The 15723-nt window shown below is 36.1% G+C and overlaps 2 protein-coding genes and 2 pseudogenes across 2 annotated transcripts; 1 reads left to right on the forward strand and 3 right to left on the reverse strand.

Annotated features, from left to right (window-relative positions):
• The first annotated feature begins 1452 nt into the window (after positions 1 to 1452).
• Positions 1453 to 3380, forward strand: LOC120004808 (UPF0496 protein At4g34320-like). Its single transcript, XM_038854121.1, has one exon. It carries the CDS (start codon positions 1988 to 1990, stop codon positions 3110 to 3112), a length of 1125 nt encoding a protein of 374 aa, XP_038710049.1. The 5' UTR covers positions 1453 to 1987; the 3' UTR covers positions 3113 to 3380.
• Positions 3381 to 4058: 678 nt separating this feature from the next.
• Positions 4059 to 5928, reverse strand: LOC120011756 (annotated as a pseudogene).
• Positions 5929 to 10943: 5015 nt separating this feature from the next.
• On the reverse strand, positions 10944 to 11590 carry LOC119981740 (18.8 kDa class II heat shock protein-like). Its single transcript, XM_038824855.1, has one exon. The coding sequence runs from the start codon at positions 11530 to 11532 to the stop codon at positions 11173 to 11175; it is 360 nt and encodes a 119-aa protein (XP_038680783.1). The 5' UTR covers positions 11533 to 11590; the 3' UTR covers positions 10944 to 11172.
• Positions 11591 to 13196: 1606 nt separating this feature from the next.
• On the reverse strand, positions 13197 to 14073 carry LOC120004755 (annotated as a pseudogene).
• Between the last annotated feature and the right edge of the window lie 1650 nt (positions 14074 to 15723).

The raw sequence follows: 15723 nt of genomic DNA on the forward strand, positions 1-15723 counted from the left end.
CCACTGCATGGTAGTGATTTAAAGAGGCCCAAGGGGCCTTTTATAAGTTCTTAAAAGAGGACAATTCAAATAATGGTGAATTTGCGATTTCTAGCCTAGTTGGTTTGGGAAATATTTCCTATTTAGAGGTCATGAGTTCATTTTCTATCGAATCCGTACATGAAATTATCATTTGTTTGTATGGCCGACGTCGCAACTTCTGGCCTAGTTGGTTCGGTAAATATTTCCTATTTAGAGGTCATGGATTAATTTTCCATCGAATTGAATTCGTACATGAAATTATCATGTGTTTGTATGGTAGACGTAGTTGTATGCGGGTTATTGCTTGAAGCCTCATGTTTGATCCTAGATATCGCTTTCTTTGATTAGGCAAATCTTCAAGAGGAAGAAAGAGAGAGACTTGGTCAACCATCAGTAAAATCCAGTCTAAAAATCAAGTAGAACACAAAGGTGCTTTTAATAGTTCCCACTCAAAATTAAAGCAGCCTTTCGGCCTCCAGCTCACTTTCTTTGTAACTTTACCTTCCTTTAACAATCTTTAGTACGCAACTCATAATTCATTCATGATTCATGAACACCCCAAACAAAACCAAACCAAGTTTTTAATTTTGTCATATGTTATTATTTATTACACACAATCAAAAACCACCTATTCTTGGAACCCAAGGTTTTTTTTTTTTGTCTCCATACATTTTTTTTTCAAACATGATTTTTATAAACTATTATTCATATGACCACGGATGGCAGTGGGTCGGGTACCCTTCCATTTATAAAATACCAAAACCGTTTCTATTTAATATACTCTATACCAAAACCGTTCCAAAACCATTTAAAAAACCATTTAAATTTTCAAAACCGGAACCGTTCCATAACCGTTTATCATCGGGTACCCATTTACCATTTAACTTTTAATTTTTAATTTTTTTATTTGAAGATTATATTAATATAAATTAATATTGAGTATGATTTATATTAATTATGATTTTATACTTCAAATTAGTCTAATTTATAGTTTTATTAGTATGCTTCTATAAATATATACGTTTTAATATGCTTTATCATGTTATAATTTAATATCCTAGTAGTATATCTTTATAGATGATTTATAATATTATTACTATAATGAACTTTTTATTAAACGGTTCGGGTACCCTAAACCCGGCACCAAAAACCAAACCCGACCCTAAAACATGACGGGTTTGAAAATAAAAACCAAAACCGTTTTCAAAACCTATAAGATCGGTTTTCGGGTTTTAAAAGGACTGGATACCCTATGGATAGTGTTCGGATCGATTTTTTTTGCGATCCCTATGGCCACCAGAGCTCTCTCTCATGTTTGGTAACTGTTTGCTTTGCGCGTCAAAACAGTGCATGAGTTTTTATAGAGAGAGAGAAAAAAAATATATATATATATATACACATGTGACATGTTGCTTGTTCCCGCGTTTTTCTTTTTCTCTCGACTGATCTTATTATGCGTGCAAGCTATTCTAAAATCTCACCAAAGCAGGGCAGCAGAGTCTTATTTTCTTGGTCCTTAACGGTTTTGATTCTCTTTAAGCTTCTGCATTCCTCATTCACCTCTACTTCTCTCTCTCTTTCTCTCTTTGCTTTTTATAAAGACAAAAACCCACCCCCAAATCATCACCTCCCCCCTTGTGTTTTTCAATCACTAATTCTGTTTTCTCAAACTTGCACTACTCCTCTATCTGGGTCTTTCTTAATCTCTGGTTCCTTGTTAGTTTTAAAAACCTTCATTATCTGGTCCATATCCATTCATGCTGATTTATTATGACAATAGGAATCCCTAATCTCAGAATATTGTCTTGAAATCTTGATTTGGTGAAGTGGGTCTGTGGTTTCTTGTGTTCTGGAACAGAAATAAGGGAGGAGATTCATAGTGGTTGGCTTGAAGGCTCTGATTGAATCTTGGGTTTTGGGTTTTTTTGTTTTTCTTTTTGGTTTTGTTTGGATCTGAATTGAAGCCATGGGAGGGCATATGAGCAAGAGCAAGGCTGCTGCAGCCTCTTCTGCTGTGAGTCTCAACAACAATTTGCAGTACTCGACTGAATTGAGCTCCTATGAAGCTGCTTGCAGGCTCGACGAGGACTTGCGATCCTACGACAGCACGCTCCAAGCGCGGACCAATCATGTCATCAACACTCTGGCTGTTGGTGTTGAAGTTAAAGCACTTTCATTTGATTCCTTGAAGGAAGTTACAGAGTGCCTTCTGGATATGAATCAAGAGGTTGTTAAGGTCATTTTGGAATGCAAGAAAGATATATGGAAGAGCCAAGAATTATTCGAGCTCGTCGAAGAGTACTTTGAGAATAGCTTGCAGACTCTAGATTTCTGTACAGTATTGGAGAAGTGCCTAAAGCGAACTCGTGATAATCAATTGCTTATTCTTGTAGCATTGCAGCAATTCGACGAAGAAAGCGAAGCTGGAGGGACAGAGTATGTGAGGACTCTAGAGGAATTGAAGAATTTCAAGGCAGCTGGTGACCCTTTCACTGAAGAGTTCTTTCATATCTTTCAATCTGTTTATAAGCAGCAGATGTTGATGCTTGAGAAATTGCAGCTTAGAAAGAACAAGCTTGATAAGAAGCTCAAGTACATTCATGCCTGGAGGAAAGTTTCAAGTATGATATTTGTTGCAACTTTTGCTGCCGTACTAATCTGCTCCGTTGTGGCGGCAGCCATGGCTGCACCGCCCGTGGCAGCAGCTCTTGCAGCAGCAACTTCCATTCCACTGGGATCGATGGGGAAATGGGTTGATTCCCTATGGAGAAACTATGAGAATGTATTGAAGGGACAGAAGGAGGTGATTACTTCAATGCAAGCAGGATCATATGTTGCTATTAAGGACTTGGACAACATTCGGGTTCTGATTGATCGATTGGAGATCGAAATTGCAGCATTAATGCAAAATGTGGACTTTGCAATTGAAAAAGAAGCTGTGAAGATTGCAATAGAGGACATTAAGATGAAGCTGGGAGAGTTTATGAAGAATGTTGAGGAGTTGGGAGTACAAGCTGATACGTGCAGCCGCGATATCAGAAGAGCTAGGACTGTGGTTCTACAGAGGATCATAAAACATCCCAACCACTAAGAAGGATGTGGTTCCAGTGACCTTCAACTGGTAACCACTGGTTGTTATTTCTAAAGCCTTGTCTGATCTCGTGGTATATTATTTGTTGTATTTTGGACCCCAATTGATGGGATCCGTGTTTTTAGAAATTGTTCAAACACTTTTTATTTAGTTTCACCATTTTTTTAAAATTTAGATAAAAATAGACTTCTATATAGATTCCATTTTGAGCAATACTCATGTAACCATGTTAATATTAATACTATTTATATGAGGTGTCTTAGCAGTACTCTGAAAACCTTCACAAATAACCACCCAGTTTGTTAGCTAAATTATGAAATGGGTAGATGATCCATTTTGAGAACTACCCAGTTGGTATCGAAGCTACCCCATGGTTGTAGGTGTGGGACTCATGAGGACGTGAGTCCTTGAGAGGGGGTCACTGTAGTATCCGACTTGAGTGGCTGAGCCACAAGCCACTACAATGTCAAACTTGCTGGTGTTGGGCTAGCTACCGAATGGCAAATGGCTTAGTACTCTAAATCCCACATCGCCTAAGGGAATAAGTGAAGTGCGGAATATAATATGTCTAATCTACTAACCTAGTGAACGCATTTTCTGAGTCAAAGCCTCAAAGGGCCAAGAGAACAAAACAGTACCCCGCCCAGGGAGGGGCGGGCTATTACAGTTCCCTGCATGAATTTCTCATCCTTTCTATTTTCTTTTGTTCTTCTTTGGTTAACAAACTCCCTATAATAAAAATTCCTATTAATCTCCCTATGATTTATGAATGTAGCTGTTTCTTTATCAATTTACCATTCCAAGGTCTATCTAACAACCAAATTTTGTGCACAGAAGTGCTTTTTTTCTTCTTGGAGTGTAGAGCTCTAATTTAGTAGCTGATGATAATGAAAACTAAATATCATGAAAAAAGACATCTCTATAGCTCAGGCAACAAATAACTGGATGCGGCCAAAGAAGTAAGACTAGTCAGCCTGTTTACATTCATCAAAAGCAAACATCTAATTCATAAGATGCTGTTTTATTTCAAGTTTTTAAGCACTTGCCTTAAAATTTAAAAACTAAAAGATGAGTGAAAAACAAAGATCCAAATGCGGAATCAGTTTCACCCACAAGAAAACTTCTAAGCATTCTCAGCTTTCACCAAGCGGAGAAGTGGCACTGGACGAAAATTGAAATAGGTTGTGGATGCCAGTAAGAACACGACAAAGACACAAGAATCTTAATCCAAATAGATGAGAAAAAAGTTGAAAACATGCATGTGCCAATCAAGATAGTTACTGCAGTAAATTAAAAAGGCGCTTTGTTGCAGAGAGATCACTTTCTGTTCCTTGGCGAGGAAACTGACCTTGAGAGTAAAAATCAGATAGTAACGGATCCTTTAGCTGGAATTTTCTCTCAACCAAGCAGCGGCCTTCTCTTCAAATAATGGGATCTTATAAAGCGTGAATATGGACTTCAGAACGCTCCACCCCAAAGACATTGCTCAGAAAATATGGGCACCGATGCTTGTACCCAATGGTCACATCATAAACTGCAGAAAGGACAATAAAATGTCAGGAGATGAATAGTAAGTGAGGGAATTACCTGAATGAGGTGTCAGACTTAAAGTTTAAAAACAATAGCTTAGGTAAGTTGATTTGAACAATCTAATTTCACATAATGTGATGGTAACGGGTAAACGCAGTCTAAATAATCAATATGCTTAGATAAAATGATTAATGGACAAGTAAGCCTCGGTTAAATTTCTGTCCTACCAGGATAACTTCAAGTCTCTCCATATGCAAAACTCTAGAAAGTGACCATTGGAAGAGTTTTGGTCATGTCTCCTCCCTGCCTCCTATGTAGGCAAATAGCATAACCTTCCAGCTTTTGACAACCATAGACGGGCAATGCAGCCTTCATTTAAACTGAACGGTAATAAGGCTCATCTAATGTTTACTTTTCCCTTAAAATGTATGATTTTTTAACTTCCACCGGCAGCAAGATAGCAACTAATATCAACTGGATGATGAATTTTGAAATCAAACAAGGATTATTAAGGTTTTAACAATGAGGACGAAGAATATAAGGAACCGGGAACAAAAGTTCTCTTTTTACAGTCCGTAAAAGAAACAACAACAAAAGAGGTCATAGAAAGGTTTCAACCATTAAAAATACAAGAGCAAGGACCCTTGATGATGGCAATGAAGCAAAGACAATTGGATTGAAAGCCCAAATTCAATTTGAATAGCATTAATGGGAAGATTTATCACTGTAGAAGTGGTGTGAGATCTTGTCGTCTTCCTCAGAATAAGCTGTGTTGTATGAGTACTACTTGTCTGAGTCCTAGATGACATGGCCCCAATGTATGAGTACTAGTTGTTGCACTTCAAGGAACATCTGTTACAGTTGTAGTTGTTTGAGTGCTATGTAAGTTCTATTGTTGACATCGCCCCAATGAAGGAGAAATTTATTTGGTCATTCCAGAAGGAAATTACTGTTTCTCACTCTAGTAAAAAGGCCTCCATCCCACACCCAAAAAAATAATAATAAAAAGAAAGAAGGTTTTTCAGAGTAAGACTTGCAATGCATAGCAGGTATATTCTACATCAATTCAATGATTATATTACAAAATTAGCAGCTATTTAAGAGACAAAATGCCATGGATATTTAAAGCAGCATATTCCAAACTTTCAAGCAGTGAAAAAAGGAAGAAGGCAACCTGCATCCAGAGAGCCTCTCAAATCTTCCAATCAAGCACAGAAATCCTTTGTTTTCGGAAGCAAAACCTTTTTCAGTATAGGTAATCCATTCTTACCTGCATACTTTTGACTTCACAGGCACTTCTGCTCACTACAGCGAAAAGAAACAAGGAAATTAGTCGACTGAAAGCATAAAAATGTTATGCAGGAAGCAAGATTACTTTCTATCATGCACATTGCTGAATATGATTCTCATGAGATTCACATAGGCAGGAAACCTACCTGGCATACTTTTGGCAAAGTACCAGAAAAAATTAACATGTATTTAAAAGGATGTATATTGAACAGACCGAATACAGAAAGAAGTGGAAGAAAATTTTTTGTTGAAATCAGTTCCTTCTGGGAAAAGAGCAAGCCGAATTGAATCACGGGGTTCTTTCAACGTTGAAAGCATTTGGCAAATACATGGTTCATCAATTTCCCACTTTCTTTCCACTGAGATGAATTCTAATAGATGGAGCCCCCATCCAAATACAGGTAATTTCATCAAACTGCTCATGAGGAAATACTTTATCTATCCCAGGCATCCTTTCTGCCATGCAAGATCCAACAAGTACATCCACTCTACTTCAGTTCTATGGTCTGCAATAAGCAAAACACGTTCCACGGGAACAGTTTCCTCAGAAAAAATGACTTTAGTTTTGTTTATCTTTTCAAATAGACAAAGCCACAAAGCTAGCTAAGCCCCAAAGAAAAGGATGGTGCTCTCCTGCTGTAATGTATGTTGAAAAGTCGCAATATGGCAGCAGTTATGAAGCCAATATACACTAACATAAAGAATGCTGTTGAAATCAGTACTAATAGACAAAGCAGACCCCTGAAAACTCGCACAAGGGTCAAAAGATGGTGACTTGTTCTGTCATTTGAACTCCCTGAGATATTACTCCCACTTAAAACCTATCTGATTGAAAATTCTAACTCCCACAAGGTCCTTGTGGAAGAAATTTAAGTAAAGAACTGGCTACAAGAGATAAGAGGCAAGTTTGCTACAAGACAGAGTCCAGTTTCAGGTTCCAAGTTATTGGGGACGCAGCACCAACTAGAATATAACAACATTTCAAGAGGATAATTACTTATTAATGCGTCAATTTCACAGCACCATCGAAGCATCACAAAAGGCTGCAGCTGGATGGTTTATAATATTATATTATCATGCAGAAAGAAAGTCAATAAAAGATTTGCACTTCAATTTTCAATTTAACAGCAGTATGATTTGCAAAACTAAGAAGCATTAACCAGCAAAAAGAGAAATCAGAATGTAGCATTTGCTTGTTATTCCCAAGAGCACTCCTTCGACTAAGCACAAAATATTTCATCATCTTTTTACAATCAAACAAAACTAATAAAACACCAATAACAAAAACACAGCCAAATGAATCAGGTGATAGCTCGCCATTGAAATAGCCAAGTGGTGACCGAGAGTTACAGAGTTGATTTGTAGAGGAAATGAAATTAATGTCTCAAATATTCAAGAACAAATAAAGATACAAAAAAAAAAGTCACAATAGTGGGGAAGTCCCATTTTAGAAGCTCTTTAAATGCCATAATATCCGTTTAGATTGGGTCAACACCACACAACTTGGATTAAAAAAGTTCAAATTGTTTCCAGTATCAGTATGTAACAAGTTTAGAATTACTGCTGCTACAATTGTTACAGTTGAACCACCAAATGACAATGCCATAAATATTTTCTCTAGTCAATTTATTCCGGAAAGAGGTCACCAGTAGCAACCAATCTCTTCAGGAAGATATTCATGCAAATCGAACCACTCCATCAAAGACATTGTATCCGACAGAATGTTATCATATTCTGTAAACTTTAGACAGATCCTCAATTAACACAACTGGACATACAAAAAATATGCTTGCTTGTATTCAGGACTCCTACATCTATACATGCTAACAACAAATTACACACACACATATCTTTTCTAATGCACATAACAAATTAGATTAAAATCCTACACGATGAATCGTTCAATCAAACGTTTTATACAAGCTTGCACTCAGCTGGACGTCAATTGATTTCACATTATCAAATCCATAAGACCGCTAATCAAGTAATAAACTATTAACTAATAAGCAATAAGAACCACATCAAATATAGTATTACGCTAAAAATCCACTACAACGCGCATTATCAGCAACAATAGCCAAACAGAACTAAGAGAATCGCCATCACAAACATCGCATCCGATCAGATTTCAAAAAAAATAAAATAAAATTCACTGTGCATTTTCTCACATTTTCTCGGCAGCCAAACAAAGCTCCGAACAAGCAAAGTTACATAAAAGGATAAATGAAAGCAGTGTTACCTGTTCACATCATTAGATATCGACTGTACAGGGACATAGAGTCTGCAATGCTCCTCTGGAATGTGCTGCTTGCGAGAGTATTGTAGGGAGAAGGAAAGGAAAACGAGCTGAGAAGTGGCTCAAATTACGAACTCTGCCGAGTCTGCCCCCGCCATCGAGATGCTTCTCTTTGGTTTCGGTGGGAAACAGTAAAATGGAGAGTTTGGACGGTGTGTGTGAATGTGAAGCGTGATCGCCGTAACTGGTGTTCTTCAGTCGTCGAAGTTCGAAGATGACGTTAGCATTTTCTCCGCCATGTCATCGTATCTTCATTTTTCAAATTTTCTTTATTTTCCTCTATATTATTGGTGCAACCATTTTCTTTTCTTTTCTTTTTTCCTGGATTATGGTCATTTTTTTTGAAATGCCCATACACCACACACACGTTAAGACATACCCCTCCATCACAACAGATGGAAACTATCCAAATCTCAACCCCGTTATGAGAATGGAACCCTGAACCTCAAGGTCATGGACAGACAACCTGACCAATCAGACTACTCCATTCTCAATTATGATCATATTTGAGCAAACACAACTGCATATGTTTTTCTTGGTTCTCATTATGAAATTAACTCCGTTTGATAGAGTTTATTTTATATACATTAATTTATAAGTTGTCCAAATTAAACTAGCTTATATTTAATCATATATGAATAAAGATATGAAATATAAAATGCACATGATAGAAAATTCAAAAAATTAAGTTCAATGTCACAATGTCTTCTAAAAAAAAAAGTTCAAATATTACAATGTGGATAAAATATTAATCTCTCTCCCTCCTAATAAAAAGTTTATACGCAACTTTATCACCCACGCGAGCCATTTTTCTATCATCACGCAAATCATATTTCTAATCAATATGAAATGTTTCTCAATGTAGGTCATTTATTCTTAGTCGCTTCAAAAGTTTGTAGAATATTGTTTGGTCACAAAAAAAAAATTAATCTGAGAAAAAAATTAGTCTTTGAAACTACAGTTTTTTAATGAATTGTATTGTACTAAACAAAATCTAAAAATATTCATAATTAGGAATCTATCTATGACGAAGTTTGTGTGTGATTCGTGGTGTATTAATTTATAGAGTTATAAATTGTATCGGCACCATTGAAGATGCTAAACAAAAATATAGATTCAACAATATTCTAGACAATTAAAGAACAAAGAAAATAGTTGTAGAGAATGTTGTATTTGAAATTAATTAGAGTATAAGGTATGTAGTTTCATAAATATTGTTAATAAATGTAAAAAGCGGTAGACACATATACCCGAGTCACTATGGTAAAAAATGATAAAGACGGTATATATCATCCTGTTGATCAGAGTTCGATTCTCGCTCAACATTTCAAAAAAAACTGTGGACATATTTCATCAATCATCAATCTATATATATATAATGGAGGATCCAAAAGGCTTCTCCTTGGTGCCACGTGGATGCCTCTAAAAAAACTACACAAAAAACAAAAGAAAAAATTAAATATATTAAATAACTTTAAGACCCACAAGCATATACAATTAATAATATACAAATAATTTTAAAATGATATTTAATAATACAATAAATAGTCATATCAATTATCACCTATTAATTGCATATAAAAACAAAAAGATAAAAGCTTAAATGAAACATATTCACAATATAAGTATAAAATAACACACAAAAACATATAATATTACAATAAATTTCTAAGACATACTACAAAAACTTCATGGGAAAAATGAACAATTTCAACAAAATTCCTAACGATATGTCCCTACAAATCATGAAATTAGTTGTCAAACAACAACCAATGATGATGGAAAAGATCCAGTTTAGGATGCATTCTTAAGAGATTTCATAGAGGATGATCCCAATGATCCCGTATAAAATAATCCCTTAGTGGATGATCATACAAATGAAGAATTTAATCAAATGTGATCACCTACTAATTGCATATAAAAATAAAAAGATAAAAGCTTAAATGAAACATATTCACAATATAAGTATAAAATAACACACAAAAACATATAATATTACAATAAAGTTCTAAGACATACTACAAAAACTTCATGGGAAAAATGAACAATTTCAACAAAATTCCTAACGATATGTCCCTACAAATAATGGAATTAGTTGTCAAACAACAACCAATGATGATGGAAAAGATCCAGTTTAGGATGCATTCTTAGGAGATTTCATAGAGGATGATTCCAATGATCCTGTATAAAATAACCCCTTAGTGGATGATCATACAAATGAAGAATTTAATCAAATGTGAGATACATAGTACAACAAATTATATATTATATATGCTTATTGACATAGTATGAAAAATTGTGGCTTGCTGACATAAGAAGCAATAATAAATGAGATGTAAAAACTAGGAGATAAAGAAGGTGCACTATATTTTCTATAGAATTTATAATTTATGAGATGTTTTTTAGTTATTTTACAACTTTGTTCAAAAAACCAACGTAAAAAATAATTGTTAAACTCTGAGCATATTTTTTCTCTATGCATCAAATTTTTCGCTCATTCTTAGAAAATTATTTATTAACATATTAGAAAAATGTATTGTAGTTATTTGTTCATCTTATAATTATTTTCATTTTCTATAATTCAAGCTCTGTTATCCATTATGGTAATAAAATATCGAAAAATTATCAATAATATTTATTTTTTAAATTAATTATATGTTGCGCGAAGCGCGAGGATGCAACTAGTATTATGTAATTACAAGTAACGCTTGATGATTTTGTCAAGTGCTAAGTATTATTGAGGAGAGTTGAACATCCACTATTTTGTTCTTTATACTGTACACACAAAACAAAGCAGAGGAACCGGACTTCCACGTGGCACCTCAATGGCAAAGACACGTAAGATAACAGCAACATACAAAGGCACGCAAAAAAAAAACTTTGTGACACGTAGGACAGCAAAAAAGCAGTAAAGCAGTCCACCACCTTCTTCAAACGCCCTTCCTCACGCGACCTGCACTTCAATACTCCTGAGTTTCTTGGGCTCAGGCCGCGGCTTCTTCTCCACCGTCACAGTCAACACCCCGTCCTGATAAACAGCCGATATCTTCTCCGGATTCACGTTTTCCGGTAAAACAAACTTCTTCAAATACTTCTCTAACCTCCTCTCCATCCTTATGTACTTAATCCCTTCCTTAACTTCCTTCTCCTTCTCCCTCTCACTCTTCCTCTCTCCACTCACAACCAACGTGTTGTACTCCATGTGGACCTTCATCTGGTCCTTCTTCAGCCCAGGCATGTCGACGATGTACACGTAGGCGTTCGGGTACTCGATCACGTCCGCCGGAGTACTTTGTCTTAGCATGGAAAAATTTGTAGTGCTTTGCTGAGAGGTTGTGGTTCAGACGCATTAACTTGCTAGAACATTATTGATAGTATATATATGTGCGGAGAGGCTGTTTGAGAATCTCTGTACAGTGACAGAGTGAGTATAGCAGATAAAGACATCAGAGAGAACATTATAATCTTCCACCTGTAAAGGGTATGGAATATTAAGACTTATTGCTTTGCGTAGGATTAACGAGAGACTTGACTAGGGTATCATATCATTGCATAAAACATATAAAACCGCTTTATTCTTTATTCAGGTGGAGTGCCAGCATCGGTCTTTGTCTCCATCAAAGCACTTTCTTACCTCATTGAAGGCCATCGTGGCCTGGCGCCCATAAAAAGGTCTGAATCCTTGATACAATCAATTGAGGCAGCTGGCAGCTGGAAGAAGAAGTTGGGAGGGCTACGAACAAGGCTGTGGCTTTTCCATACGTAAATGCATGGTCTGAGGATGGCTACCATTGTTCACTCTCCCTTATTAGGCTTCCGGCCTACCTACCTGGACTCAAGCTGGAAGCCTGTGAGGGGGAGTTGACAAATGCTGTCATAATTTTTATAAGGCTGGAAGACATGGGTGTACGTACGTGGTATCGTCTGCTACGTTGTGGTTTGGATTATATATATATATATATATGTGTTCATATTTTCGCATGTTGTAAGAAACCTTGATGGATTGTGCTTGCGGTATTGTTCTTTTGGTGCTTTCCTTTGTCTATTTCTTTGCTCTTGATATACGTCTTCAAGTCTTCAAAAAAAAAAACAAAAATTAGATATTTTGCAGCTAATCAGTACTTAAGAAAATAAATAAAATCAAATGACATATGAAACCCTTTGATTTTTTTTTTCCTTTCGTTTTTGGTGGATTATTGATCTGATGACTACTTGGTTTTTGATGGATTATTGATCTCGGACAGAATCATACGGGAGATTCTAAGTTTAATGCTCATTGGGAGCAATATCCTTGTGACCATGCGTTGAGTTTTGATTCAACTAATCTTGTAGTCATGTGGAAAATTTATATACTCACAGACTAGATGACTCGAGTTTAAGCTCATGCAAGATGTCTAAAAGCAAGTTGTTTAAGCTCATACGGAATGTCTAATTAAGACAAGCTTGTATCATATTGTTCGGTCACAAAAAAATATTAATCTGATTTTTAGAAAAATAGTCTTTGAAACTACATTTTTTTTAATGAATACTAAACAAAAATCTAAAAAGAAATCTATGACGAAGTTTGTGTTTGATTCGTGGTGTATTTATAGAGTTGTAAATTGTATCGGCACCATTGAAGATGCAAAACAAAAATATAGAATCGAAATTCTAGAAAATTAAAGAACAAAGAAAGTAGTTTTAGAGAATGTATTTGAAATTAATATATTAGAGTATAAGGTATATAGTTTCAAAAATAATTCAAATAATAAGCTATATTATTAAAGTATATCACCAAATATTATATTTTTGTAGCACAATTTTATTATAAGTTGGAAATATTGTTAATAAGTGTAAAAAACTGTAGACATATACACCTGAGTTATTAGTTGAAGTTGTAAAGATGATATGTGATGATTAGGGCTCGAATCTCTCCTCCCCGTTGAGGCATTAGTCAAAGTGATAAGGATGATATGTGAAGTGATAAGAATGATATGTGGTGACCAAGGTTCGAATCTCCCTTCCCGTTTCAAAAAGCTGTAAACATTCCATATTATGTAATTACAAGTAACACTTGATGATTCGCAAAGTGCCAAGTATTATTGAGGAGAGTTGAACTCCACTATTTTGTTCTTTATACTGTACACACAAAACACAGCAGAGGAACCGGACTTCCACGTGGCACCTCATTGGCAAAGACACGTAAGATAACAGCAACAAACAAAGGCACGGCAAAAAAACAAACTTTGTGACACGTAGGACAACAAAAAATAGCAAACCAGTCCACCACCTTCTTCAAACTCCCTTCCTCACGCGACCTGCACTTCAATACTCTTGGGTTTCCTGGGATCAGGCGGCGGCTTCTTCTCCACCGTCACAGTCAACACCCCGTCCTGATAAACCGCCGATATCTTCTCCGGATTAGCGTTTTCCGGCAAAACAAACTTCTTCAAATACTTCCCTAACCTCCTCTCCATCCTTATGTACTTAATCCCTTCCTTAACTTCCTTCTCCTTCTCGCTCTCACTCTCTCCACCCACAACCCAACGTGTTGTCCTCCATGTGGACCTTGATATGGTCCTTCTTCAGCCCAGGCATGTCGACGATGTACACGTATGCGTTCGGGTACTCGATCATGTCCACAGGCGTAGCCCTCATGGCCTTGGCGTCACGAACGTAGGCGCGCATCGGAGCGTGGTAGGATGACTTGTCTTGCTCGTCGGAGACATCGATGACGTCGTGGAGGACTTCGAGTAGGCATTGATAGATTCCCATTCCTGTTAGATCTAGAGTTGCCATTATTCTGATTTTCTTTTCTGTTTCTCGGGATGGAAAATGAAGGAAAGTTTGGTGGTTTCGAAGATTGAGGGAGGAGGGGTTTATAGTTGTGTTTGGGAGATGGGAGAGTGAATCAAGGAAAACATTTTGAGACATTTTCATAAGAGTATCGGGGATTTGTGAAGTTTTCATTCCGGGAAGGCTACGTGGTTGCCGCCTAGGATGTATGTGAACCACGTGGCGTTGAGGGCTGATGACGTGGCGGATCTTCGAGTCTCCTCTGGATTATAGGTAGTTGATGGAATTGGATATGGGCCGGTTGGCCTGCTAGCTGCTAGGCCGTAACGTCTTCATAGTCTGGCCAATACTCGGGCCGAATTAGAAAAAGAGGCAAATGCCAAGTCGATACTCACTCTAGTAATTTTAGACATCTAGATCCAACAAAAAAAACCACACGAATATAAAAGTACCCATTGAATATCCAATTACCTTTCTATCCTCTGTCAACGTGACACGTCAAATGGTTGACTGTCCCAAATCACACAAATTTGCTCGAGTGGCTAAAGTGTAACAAAAAATTTTTTTGGATAACTGACTTAGAACATTAGATCTTTCGATGATCAAAATGAAATCTTGGATATCTTTTGGTGATCAAAAATTTACTCAACCCTCTTTTCGGGTCTAGAAAAAATTCCAGAGTAATATTTCTATGTTTTTGGAGAATCTCTTGTGCTTCATTTTTCTCTCTGTGACAGTATAAGCTAGGACGACATTTAGCTATCGTTATGTCACATCCCAACAAGTTTTTGTTAGAGTTCCACTATGTAAGTGCCTCATGGTAAAGACCAAGAAGTAGTAGCAAATGACGGGTAATGACTAATAAATCAATGGTATAAAACAGTAACATAAAAATTATTCGCATTATATCCACGTACAATGACACAATTATAATATTATACGATCAAATATTTTAACTTTCTTCAAAATTTATTGTTCTTTAATTCCTCTCAATTTATTTTCGTCACACAATGTCAATAAAAATATTAACATTATATGATGTAGGATAAATGGCGTGGTATTTACAAGAAAAACTACAAGTCAGGATTGAAATGTCACGTTGTCATAAACTCTTTTCAATCAAATAGAGTTGAGCAAAGAAAAAGAGTTTATCTTCCGTCAAATAGACACGTCAACGCATTGACTAACTGAAACCCAACAAAACATGCCTATAGAACAACTCAATAAAGTCAGTGACAAATTTAAAACGTAAGTGACTGAATTGTAACACGGTCTATTTTGTCAGTGACCAAAAATAACATCTAATCTTTAATCCTCTATTTATAGACTCCTACAAAATCCCTAATAAACGAATTTGAAAATAATGAAGATAAGTTTTATTACATTATCTAAAAGGAAAAAAAAAAAAAAAAACAACTCACATAGGACAGTGGGAATGGAATTTGCGTGGCATTAACGAGGATGGGTATCATTTAGATGCTGAAAAACAGCTTTATTTATTCAAATCAAAGTTGTTCTCTGTCCCTTCAATTAGAAGTAGAAAAAATATATTCGATTGTGCACCTCATGTGTAGTGCCAAGAGGAAAGATCCCAATAATTGATTAAACATCATATTAAAGTTCCCATTATGTTGGAATAAACAGATATTTTAACATACTAAGATAGAATACAGTTTCACACCCTTGTGCACCCTCTCTTTCACCTGTGTTCAAGGTCCTT

The sequence above is a fragment of the Tripterygium wilfordii genome, chromosome 2 (genome assembly GCF_013401445.1).
Source record: "Tripterygium wilfordii isolate XIE 37 chromosome 2, ASM1340144v1, whole genome shotgun sequence".
Taxonomy (NCBI): domain Eukaryota; kingdom Viridiplantae; phylum Streptophyta; class Magnoliopsida; order Celastrales; family Celastraceae; genus Tripterygium; species Tripterygium wilfordii.